The 12,616-nt window shown below is 34.2% G+C and overlaps 1 protein-coding gene across 14 annotated transcripts in view; it reads left to right on the forward strand.

The window, feature by feature from the left end:
• Window positions 1–1,660: 1,660 nt before the first annotated feature.
• Window positions 1,661–12,616, forward strand: part of LOC122522000 (CUGBP Elav-like family member 1) — a 362,262-nt gene continuing 351,306 nt past the window's right edge. For 13 of the 14 annotated variants that reach the window (XR_006304965.1, XR_006304966.1, XM_043642770.1 and 10 more), the window contains exons 1-2: window positions 1,661–1,767; window positions 2,112–2,420. Coding sequence is in view for 10 of the 14 variants with exons in the window: in XM_043642761.1 (XP_043498696.1) it covers window positions 2,410–2,420 (11 nt within the window). In the remaining 4 variants the exon portion in view is untranslated. The remainder of the gene's footprint in view (window positions 1,768–2,111; window positions 2,421–12,616) is intronic. The other variant, XM_043642775.1, reaches the window with a different exon arrangement.

Genomic DNA, 12,616 nt, shown 5'->3' on the forward strand with positions numbered 1-12,616 from the left:
GTATTTTCATGAATACGTATGTGTACGTTCTTGTCTATAAATTTGTGCGTATGTGTGTGGAGTATGTATAAAGCGTTATAGTTTGAAAATTGTAGCAAGAAGGATGGTCCCGACAAGAGGAAGTAGAACGTGCGTGCGCACGCGTGATGCAGGCCGGTGCATTAACTAGCAAACTTGCGACAGTATGACAAATGATCTTCGAGGTCATTCGCGTGCGGCCATCCACCGTAAAGTCACAGACATGTAACCCTTCTCTCTCTTTCTCTCTCTCTCTTTCTCTTTCTCTCTATATATGTACCTGTGTGTGTGGGTGTGTGTGTGTTATGCGAGAGCATCGTAATGATCGTACTTAGATTATCGAAAAAGCACTAATAGTTCGTGCGACACGTTTACGTGTAACAATTTATTATCGGTACTTTTAAAACATCTAAGTAGAAATAAAAAAAAATAGAAAAAAAGGTAAAAACCCAACGAATAGTAATTAGTCTCGGCTTCGTGGTTTACACGAAATAGTATGTTGCCAATTAAAAATTATCGATCGTATTAAAAGAAAAATAGTAAAATTGAAAAATAAACCGAGAAATAATAATTTGTCGAAGCAAATGGTTAAAATGAAAAAAGGAATGAATATTCGTATATAAACAGATTTAATATTATTATATTGATTTATATATGTTTAACGGACTATAGGTCCAATTTGTATAGAAATGTCAGGGTTGCATGAGGAATTTCGATTAGGATTGTGCAGAATGATCGACGAAAATCGCATCGTCGTGATGTCACAGTTTTCGAAACTAAATCTATATAGATAGATAAAATCGAAAAAGAGAAAGAGAAAGAGAGAGTAAGATGATAATCCAAGCTTTCTGTTTCGGTTTGTTTCGAAGCGGGGGGGGGGGGGCGGGGTGTAGCATAGAAACAGGGGATGGAATAGGGTTTCGTATAATAGAAAAGTGTCGGATAGAAATAGAAGAAAATAGATATCAATGAAGAAATAAAGTGTGATCGTGGAAAAGAAAATCGTGGCTTAATCTGGAAGAAATGATGCGAAAGGGGGAGCGTAGAAGAAGAGTGGGAGGGTGGGAGGATAGACGACGGTGGCGCCCTCGGAGCGCTTGCGGGAGAGTTTGTCGTTAACGTCTTTGGCTTCGGTTTCGGTTTCGGTTTCGGTTTTCAGCTTCGGCTTCAGCTTCGGCTTCAGCTTCGGCGTCGGCGTCGGCGTCGGCCGACGTCGCGGCGGCGGTGGCAGCGGCGGCGGCGGCGGTGGCGGCGGCGGGTTCGAGGTGGTGGGGGTGCGTGGCGTGAAGCGCCGAGTCCGATCTACCTTAGTCGACGTCAAGCCGTCGCGACGCGTGCGTCTTCTCTCATTGTCGTTTTCCCGTATCTCGCGAGACTCGCGTGTTCTCCGCGGGCGCGCAGCGTGTCGCGAGCGTGTGCCCACCTGTTCGCACCGGAAAGAGGAGAGGAGAGAGACGATCGTCGTCTACCGTCCTTTACCATCTCATCCCTCCTCCCATTCCCCCCTTTTCTTACACAATCCATTACGACGCATCCTCGCAGATCCTTTTCCAAATCGTGGATCCGTCTAATTCATCCCCCCTCCCCCTTTCCAATTCTTTTTTTTTTTCTTACCCATCGAATTTTAACCCTCTTTCTTTTTCTTTCCTTTTGAAATCCTCGTCTTTTTCTTCTTTTTTTTTTTGTTATCACTACTACTACTACTACTACTACTGCTACGTGGAAATTTGGTGTGCCGATACATTTTCGGTATACTTCGATTCTACTTTTATTATTCTTAACTGTTACATCTACGGACGAGGGGGGGCAAAGGGGATAAGGAAGTAAACTTTCGTACGTTTGCGTTACAAATGTAAAAGTCAGTTTCGAGGAGCATCGAATATATCTTTGGAAAAGGAAGGAAGGAAGGAAGGAAGGAAGGAAGGATTTTGTACTACTTCGACGAAGACGAAGAGGAACGTTAATACCCACCTACCTACCCCCCTCGCTGCTTATTTTTACTTTTTTTATTTCTTTTTCCTTCCGTTTCGATAGTTCCGTTTCTTCATCATTTTTCTTTTTTTTTTTTTCGTTTTTCTTTCTTTTCGTTAAAGTGACCAAGGAAAAGGAAAACAAAATTCTCGAGTTGTGTCGTCAATGTCATCGTCGTCGTGCACCACGTCGCCGTTCGTGAGCCTCGCCTTTTAACCCGAGGCTCGCGAGCAGTGATCTAAGACACCACACGGTGTTTCATATCGTGAAACGTGTTTTCTTCTATACTCTCTGGACTTTGATAATTAGTCAAGTGTTATAAGAAGAATAATAATAAGAAGAAGAAGAGTAGATAAGAAGAGAGAAGAATTGAAAATAACGTTGAAACGGAGGAGCGTGGAAAGTTCGTGGATCTTTATTATGGTCATCTGGTACGTTGCATTGTGTATTATAATTATAAATATTTATAATAATATTTTATATAACACGTGTATATACATATATATATATATATGATATATATATATATATGTATGTACGTTTATTCGATCTTTGTATTACTTCGTTCTCTTTAATTTCAATTTTTTTGCGTAACCGAGATGGTTCCAGGCATATTCGTCAAATTTCTTTTTTTTTTCACTTTTTTCCTCTCTTCCTCCCTTCCCCCCTCTCTCTCTTTCTTCCTATATTTTTTTTCATTTTTTTTTTATTCTCCCCAAAAAACACGCAAATAAAAACGCGTAACATGTGCACACACGCTGACTTCAACGGAAACGCATGCACGCTCGTTCGCTTGCTTGCTTGCTCGTGTTTCCTAATTCTTTTTTTCTCTCCTTTTCTGTTATTTTTTTTTTTTCTTCTTTTATATTATTAATTGAATTCGTTACGTCCACGAGTATAATGACCACGTTCTCACGTTCTATTATCATACTGCCACGCGTCACCCTTTTTTCTTTTTTTCCTTTTATTTATTCAGTCAGAAACATATTTGATACTCGTATTTCTCCATCGAGTACACGTATGGAAGTTATGTTAAATGGATCGTGACGATCAGATCGAACAACAGCCAACCGAAGGATCGAACGCATTTAGTATTCCGTATTAACATAATACGTCTTGGAACATCTGGTACGCATGAGTACGAGATAACGCGTACGATTCTTTACAGTTTCTTTTTTTTCTTTTTTTTCTTTATTTTTAAATTTACAAATATCTAATTCATTTACATTGAAGAATGAAGAATCACTTTTATATAATTACGTTTAAAATTAAGACACTTTTCAATGATATGAAATATATATGTCATTTAACTTTTGACGAAAAATCGTGTTAATATGTTCGTTTCATTTTTTTTTTTTTTTTTTTTTTTTATATTAGTAGGAGAAATATTTGTACAAATTTATATTGATATAATTATAATGTTTATTTTCGTAAAGTGATGATAATCTTCGACGTAACAACGTAACCATTCACCACCTGTGTATACTATGTGTGTGTGTGTATGTGTATATGAAAGCACGTAAAAGAAAACGCATTCTACCTTTGTGCCAGACTTTTCCGATGTTTCTCACACGACGTGTCGATGATGACGACGACGACTACGACGTGCCGACGTTCGATAACAGTTCTCTTTTGTTACTTTGCATAATATCTATTAATGTCGACTATGTTAATACACTGCACCTCACGTTGGTTGTTCTCTCTTTCAATGACGAGCAGTTTCTTTATTACATTGACACATCATTGGTGGCCTTCTTGACGTTATGATTATGTTATTTTAGTTTTTATCTCATTGTTTTTCTTTCTTTTATTTTGTAAACTTTTCTTTCGCAAATCTCGGTCAATATTTTTGTGTCTTTTTTTCAATTACGAATGTTGATTCGAGTGAAATTTTAATTTAATTTAATAAATAATATTATAATTTAATGTTTATTTTTTTATTTGTCAAATAAGTGTCAAGATTTTTTCTAAAAGAAAACATTTAAGCGTAATGATATTTTAATTAAAAAAAAAATGAAAAATAGTAGATCTTGATCGGCACAATTGTTTTTCCATTTAATTTTCTATCTTGCATTAAACAAGACAGAGATGTATTTATTGTTAGTTTCTAACCGCCAAATCCTTGACTTACATTTCTATTTTGTTCACACGCGAAAAATCGTCTAAGGGTCGTAGTCGATCCTTTGTTTCTACTGGCACGTAGCTTTATGGCGACACGTGACGTTTGTGCAAAAGTAAAAGAGAACGCGAGAACGAGAGTGAGAGTGGTGAAATAGGAAAAAAAAGAATAAACGAAGAGAGAGAGAGAGAGAGAGAGAGAGGGGATCCTGTGGAAAAGTAGAAAACGAGGGAACGATAGAAATCGCCACGATTCTACTCGTTTTCTATTTTATTTCTCGTTTTTGTCGATCTATCGCATCAACGAAATTACTAAAATCAACTCCTATGTAAAAATCCTAGGAAAATTTCAAATAACATTTTTTTTTCGCAAAATTATTTATTCCTTCATTTCGCGTTATTCGTCTCTTATACGAAAGCAAATTTATTTTTAGTCGTTGGAAAAGGAAATTAAATGTTCATTTCTTGTAATTTTATTTTTTATTTTTATTTTTATTTTCTTTTTTATTATTTCTCGCATTAGATTATTCCATACGAGATATCGTATGGAAAACTTACGTAAATAAATGAGAAATTTCCTTTTGGTACGTGCGTGGAAACTTAATATATATTTTCTATCGTATGCATGAATCGAAATTGCGCGTTACTTTGAAAATGTTTACTCTACTTACTTGCACAGCTTAACGCGAGCAAATTTCTTATCGCGAAAAAACAAAGCTATTAGTTATTTTTCTAAATCTAATTTAAATGATTTTATTTTCACATTTGTCATCCGATTCGAATAAATGATAAATCTCAATAGAAATCTATAAGTTACGTTGTTGTATTTCTATTTCTATTATTTTATTTTCGCGTTCGTAATTAAATCAAATGAAATATTATTCGTGTTAATAAATTGAAAAAAAAAAAGAAGAAGAATAAAGAAATAATAGGATCGCGTGTTAAATGAAAATGATGTAATAATAAGTAATGATGCAGACGTATTCTTCGTAATAGAGTTTCGTAATCGGAACAAACAAAATATAAATCAAATAAATTATCGAAATGAAAAAAAAACCTGTATCGATTATAAAATATTTTGTTCGATCGGTCGGATTTCTGCCATTATCGTTGAGCTGGTGTTCGTCATGGTTACTGCTGCTGTTGCTTGTGTACACAAGTTCATTCGTTTGTGCATCATAGCGTGTGAACTGGCGTTAGATAAGCCGAGTAACGACCGGGTAACCTTTCTTTCCTTATCGTTATTTTCTTTTCTTAACGATCTAAACGATCTTTTAAAGAAAAGCTTAATGTTTCGCGGGCAAGGTCATCATCTAACCAGAAGTTTCATCTTAACGCGAATGCTAATAGAATAGAAAGATTCTATCCAACGAATAATACTTTACGATTATAATTTAACATTTCCAAAATTTAATGATTAATATTAATAAATCATTAAAACGTATTTTAACGATGTTTAATTTAAAAACATATACATATGTGGACCTTCAAGCCAAACACTTAAATAGGCATTCGTGAGGAGATTGGACGGTGGGCCCTGGATAGCTCAATTGGTTAAAGAGCAGTCGCCCGAAAGAAAAGCGGAAGGAAAATCCGGGTTCGAGTCCCGGTCAACGGCCCAATTTTTTCACGAATCCTACACACATTATAAATATTTTATATTTCTAATTATTACATTACAAAATTAATTATCCAATTGTAATTATTAATTTTCATTCTAAAAATTATCAAATAAAAATTTGTCAATAATTATCTACAGAAACAAAAATACGATAAACACGCGTGTATTCGTATACGAAAAAACAAAGTTAACATAAAACAGTATCGCGTGCAAGTATCTGTTTTCTCGGACAATAAGGGAATCAGGTGTTTTTGATGGATGGAGAATTATGTCGAACAAAAGAAAGGGAAAGGGCCAGCAAAGAGTTAGACGATTGATAAAAGGAAGTGAAGAAGGGGATGATGAGGGGGAAAGAGGGAGGGAGAGGGGATAGGTTATGGTAGAAAAGAGGAAAAGAAGGAGGAAGAAAATAGAAAGGAAAAAGAAAAGAAGATAAAGAGAAAGAGTGTTAGTGCGAAAGAAAGAAAGAGTTGCGAGTGCGAGTGAGAGTGAGATGGAAGTATATACACCGTGAAAAGAAAGGAAAGAAAGGAAAAGAAAAGATGGAAGGAAAGTTACATCCGGTTAGGCGAGCTTGTGCCAAGCAATTCCGCGTAACGGCATCGATAATGCTCGACATTGCGACTCGCTTCGGAAATTGAAATTTCGTAGTCGTCCTCGTCTTCCTTTCGTCTTTTCCCTCCTACCCTCCTCCCGCCCCCACTCCCACCACTGGTTCTCTCCCTCCTCATTTTAGTCGTCGTAGTCGAATACTCCTCATTCGAGGAAGGATCGGAACAGAACGGAAGACTGGAACACTAGGGGAGACATTGAAGGGTTTCCTATCTAACTCGGTAAATTAGACGAGGAGACTTAACGATCCTGCGACCGGGAAATGATTTACCACCACTGGTGAAGAGAGATGAAGAAAAAAAAAAGGAAGAGGAAGGAGGAAGAAGGAGGATAAGAGGCAAAGAAAAACTGAAATGGAAAGCCAAGCTGAAAGAGAGAGAATGATTTTCTTTTTGGTTGAATATCGTGTTATTCTTTTCTATTCAATTTTTTTAGGGGTAGGGACGAACAGGGTTTTCGTACTTTTTATCGATTGGAATTAATTATCGGAAAATTAGTTTGGAATAAATCGAAAGTTTAATGTTTGTGATATGTCATTGATATTTATTTATTTTTATAAACATCTATTTTTATATGATATTCTAAAAAGTGAATAAAACAAAATAGAAAAATTATATGATTGATAAAATGTAAATGCGTATAGGAAAGAAAATAAATGTAAATTGAAGTATACAAAGTGTTAGATGTTACGGAATGAGAAAGAGACGAAAAGAGAGAGAGAGAGAGAGAGAGAGAGAGAAAGAGAGAGGAAACATAAGAAATTTCAAATGATTCATAGTCGACGAAAAGGACAGCGTGTACAAGTGTAGAGAAACTCACGCACTATTGGCCTAATTCCAAGTTTCCCAAAGGCCGCAGTCGCCATCCTTCGTATTCGTCAAAGTTTTCTAAAGAACATTTGCTCTTTCATTTAACCACGATCATCATCGAGCACATCGAAAGTGGTGCGAATTACACCGTTAACAAGTTACGGAAAATTCGTGTAACTAATCGCAATCTTGTTATTTTAACCACACACATACACACACACACACACACACATTATTGTTTTTACTAAACGATATCGTATTTTTAGCAGGAAACTATTTTCTCGAATGATCAGAAACAAAATAAATGTAATAAATAATTTAACACGCAGATGAAGATGGGGTTCCGTGCCTAATCGTTTTTCCTCGAATTTTTCGTTAGAAATTCACGCGACGTTTCGAGATATTATTAATAATAAATGTGTCTCGCGAGACAATTTATAGAAGAAAAGAAAAAACAAAATTAAACTAATAATAAAATCTAACGTTTTTGGAGACTGTTGTAATTTTTCTTTTTTTTCTTTTCCACGATTAATCAAACAAAAATGCAATTGGAAAGATATAATAATTTATTTTGATCACGTTTCGGTCTACGTTAAGTTAAAACCTTTGGTCAGGTTTAAAATGTTGTTTATAACAATGACGTATGACAGCACATTTGGTAATAGCACGAGTTGTTTGCGGAGAATAATCGGTTATGTAATTACTTTTGCTTCGTAATAGTCCAAATCGATTTGTACGTTCCCTTCCCTTCCCTTCCCCACCCCCGTCTCTCTCTCTCTCTCGTTCATCAACTAACTCCTCCATACACCACCACCCACATCCCCCCCCCCTACTTCGTTCTTTCTCTGCTATCCTTTATCTTTTTTCTTTTTTTCTTTTTTTATTATCTTCTCGTTTAAAAGAGAGGGATAATCGAAGAATTCGCGGTATATCAAGGACGTAATAACCATTTTGAAACGAAAGTGGCTTACTCGCCAACGTTCACCGTGTCGTCGAATCTCATTTTCCTGCTTCGATTGGCTTTTTCATTGTTCCCAAATTAATCGCAAAATTTGACGTAGCGAAAAAAAGAAAGAGAGAGAGAGGGAGAGAGAGGGAAGGTTCGTTTTGCGAGACAGCCAATCTATTACCCTTCTGACCATTGATCATATCGCACATTGAATTTCATCGCAGTTGTCCCAATACAAACGTAAAACAACGAATTAGTATTTCTCTCTATCTCTTTTGCATTACAATGTGGTTTTAATCGTACTCGAAACAAAAAACACATAGTTTCTACGTTGGGTTAAACTCTTTTGTTTTTCTTCGGCACGGAATTTTAGAAAATTAGAAAAAATATTCGCGCGTTTCCGAGAAATTTTCGTAGTTTTTTTTTCTTTTTATATTCCAGTAAGTTGGTTTTTTTTTAATAGAGGAATAATGTATAATTTTTGGTCAAAAAGGATTTATGATGTCAGTAAGAAGGGTTTAATATATTCGAATGTGAAAACATTGAAATAAAAGTAAGGATAAGTCCATTTACAAAATGACGTGATAATTTCTTGATTAAGTTTCAATTTACGTGTACCTTGTATTATTATCATATCATCTATCCTTGATTAAACATCCTCCGTTACGTTCCATTATTATCTCGTCTGGCAACGCGATTATTACTAGGTAACGTTCAAATAACTATACTATAATATATCTAACGTTACTCGATCAGTTTACTCATTAAATCTATACCAATTTCTATCATTCTTACGGGAAAATATATTATATATGTTTCTATCACATTTCTTATAGACAAATTTTAGAAAAATATTTCGTAGAAAAATTATGGAGTATTTTAAAAAAAAGTTTCACAACCGAATAGAACAAGAAAATGTGAATTTTCCAATGAGAAAAAAAAAAGAAAATATTTCAACGACAGGGTTAAAAAATATTTTAACAGGGGGGGGGGGGACGCGTATAATAATAATAATTATCGAAAAATGTATAAAAGATTGATGATAAATAAGAGAAAGAGAAAAGAAACAAAATTGTAAAAGGAAGTTGAACGTGTGGTTTTTTTTTAGTAGTTTTCGATATAGGGAAATAAATAGATATTCTTCTTTTGAAGAGGGAGAAAAAAAAAGGGGTGGTGAAATGAAACGAGGACGTTGAAAAAACGCAACGATGCCTATTGCGACGAGAAGGAACGAGATGTGGCTTGTGGTTTAGGAGCTGTTCATGAAATCCACGAACGATGTCTGGCTATGCACGCGAGGAAAACCACTTCACTTCCCTCGCAAAAGTGCTTACGTTGCTTCAACGTAGAATACTACGGTGGAAAAGATTGCGAACTGTCGAGGTTTTGGGTTTCACCCTTCTTCCTTCCTTCCTTCCTTTCTTTTTCTTTTTCTTCTTTTTTTTCTCTCTTTCTTTCATTCTTCTTGGTCTCTCGTTTCTCGTAAAAACCAAATTCGTGGTAAGCTACCTCCTTCTTTTGCCACCGTAGTGCGAGAACAGTTCTCTCAAATGTTTTATCCGCGTATTTTATCGAAGAAGGAAACAATTCTGATCGGTTATTTATTTTTCCCTTTTTTTGTTTTTTTTCTTTTTTATTTTCGGATTCGTATAATTTTATATCTTTCGTATAACGTATGTTATACTATCTTCAATTGGAAATCACGCTGAGATTTTTTGTTTTAAGATCAAATTATATGTAATGTCATTAAAATGAATTCGATTACTTACCTGTATGAGGTATTATTAATTAATACAACGATCGTTGATGTGTTTTCTCGATCACATTATTTTCTTTTCAAATATCAAAGTATTCAAAAGCATCGGTTTCATATTTTCAAGTTGATTCCTCGAGAAAACGTTTGGGAAAAAAGATTTCAGTATTTTTGTTAAAACAATAAATTCTTATTCGATTATCGTAAATAAATTATAAAAGAAAAATATTTGTTATTACAGAGAAATAAATTCGTTCGAAAGAAAATGCGTTATAGATAGGGGAAAGAAAAAAAAAGAAATTCGATAAAAAATAATATCGTTGGTTTTTTATCGGTCGTGTTTTATAATGAAAATATTAAAAAAAGAGAATAAATAAAAAATGCATTGAATAAACTCGTTGGATAACGTTTTATATACACTGCGTAAGATTTACTAATGAAACGAGCTTTGATAAACAGTAACCGTTGATGTCATCGACCTTTCCGAGAAAATTATAATGATCGAATTATTTCTCTACGTACTATGTTTACTTTTATTTCAAACACTCGAGAAACAGTCACAGCTCGACCGTCGTACTATAAACAGGTATGTCAACGATGCGTGCACGGTAAGAATATTATTCGTTTTAATATTTAAACGATTTTAAATGAATTATTTGATTTAATCATTACATAATCGTAATTAATTATTCAATTATTATTATTATCTTTCGTACACATAGACTCGCCAGTTTTTTTCTAACTTTCTATTACATTTTTTTGTTTATTTTTTTTTTGTCAATCAAATCATAAATGAATATTTGTACGAAACAAAGCGAATTTATTTAAATATTTTAAAGCAATTTTTTGTTTATCAATTATTCGCGTTTCACTCGTTTAATATAATATTTGATTGAACTTTTTGCAGTTGTTTAACGATGATAAAATTATTTTAAAAGTTTTTTCTTTCTTTTAGGATATCGAATAAATTTATAAAATGCGTTAACAAATGTAATAACTAAATTATTTCATACAAAATTTGTTTATTACGTATATTATGTTTATTTATATTGTATTATCCATAGCAACGTCATCGTCGTTGGTGGTTTCTCTTCGTCGTCGTTGTTGTTGGTTCGTAAATCGATAAGGAAAGAAATAGGAAGCACTTTGGTGCATTTATCGAATTCACCCATACCTCCTTCCGATTGGTTCACTTTGAAAATAGTAACGCATCGCGTGTCGTGTCCAGTTATACAAGATTCATTTGCGTTCACCGATATGCGTGTTCTGTGGCCCTTGACAACAGAATCGATTCATTCCATCATTTATTTCTGATTGCTCATCGACTTCTATCGTTGCTAAAAATCTGCTACGTCACAGATTATTTATGGTATTTTTACTACGACAGTTTCTGCTTGCTTGCTTGCTTGCTTGCTTTCATTTGAATAAAAATCTTATCCATTTTATAAGATTGATATTCCCCCCCACCCCTAGTTTCTTTTTTTTATACACTAAACGTAACCGTAATTATTATTTTTTTTCTTTTTTTATTTGAAATTCTTATACTTTTTAGCTGGATTTCTTTTTTTTTTTATTTTCAGCATATAACTATTAACCCATTGCACTCCGAATTATATTTCAATTCTTTTTTTAGCAGCGTTTCGTGATCGCTTTTAAACGTTTCTTTTTTTTTTATACATATTTGAAATTTATTTTAATTAAAGGGAATTTAATCAGTAAAAGAAACGTCGAGTGTGACACATAAATCGTATATACATTGGGTTTAATTTTACAGATTTAAATATTTTAAATATACAAAGTGTTTTCAGAATTAAGGAGAGAACAAGAATTCAAATGATTTCAATTTTGTCGTAGAAATTTGTTTCTAAACCGATCCTCCTCCCTGCCTACCTCCCACCCACCAAGCCACCCTTCGTCCCACTCGACAAAAATATGACATTTAAATCGAAAATCCATTATGCATTATTTTCCCCTACCCCATCTCCCACCCCCCGTGCAATCTCAAAAGTGGTAACATCGATTTTCAAGTTTACGTATGAAAAACGTTTTCTTTTATGCTAGCGCACTTTTATAGATTTTTCATAGATTTTGCTGACACAAGACAACAGAAAAGAAAAAAAAAGAAAAAAAGCCCGTTTCGTTATTGCGAATGCGCAATGTTGGTATGCACGTAGTTCCTTTCTCGTTTAACAAAATGTTGCTTGAAAATTTTTGACAATTCGCCGCGGCGTTACCTTCGCGTGACACGACGTTTAAACGGCACCGTGAATTTTTTTTTTCTTTTTTCTTTCTTTTTTTTTTTGCTTTTTATTTTTTTCCTTTCCTTTCTTCCCCCTTGCGAAATTATTTAACGCGAACGTTGTCGTTTTTTTACCCCATTCCTCTCTCTCTCTCTCTCTTTCTCCGTTAAAAAAAAAAAAAGAAAAAAAAAAAAGAAAACATTTCCAAACTATTTTTTTACGCTTTTATACTATACCATATTAATTAAGGACCAAGAGGTGAACAAAAATTCGAGTAGTTTCAACGTATTCGCGAAATATGCGTTTTTTTGATAAAATAAACGAACAACGTAGTAGTAGTCGACACGGTTTCGGCATATAGAAGAAATTTTTGTTGATTTATTCTATTTTTACATTAAAAATGTGTATTTGCGTGTAGGTGAATAGTACTTGTTGACTAGTCGACATCGTTATTTTACATTATAATTTATTATTCGCGTATTGCAGATTTAAGGATTGACATAGCGTTTATTTCGCGTTAACTAA

Source organism: Polistes fuscatus, unplaced genomic scaffold (assembly GCF_010416935.1).
Source record: "Polistes fuscatus isolate 324 unplaced genomic scaffold, CU_Pfus_HIC Scaffold5, whole genome shotgun sequence".
Lineage (NCBI taxonomy): Eukaryota > Metazoa > Arthropoda > Insecta > Hymenoptera > Vespidae > Polistes > Polistes fuscatus.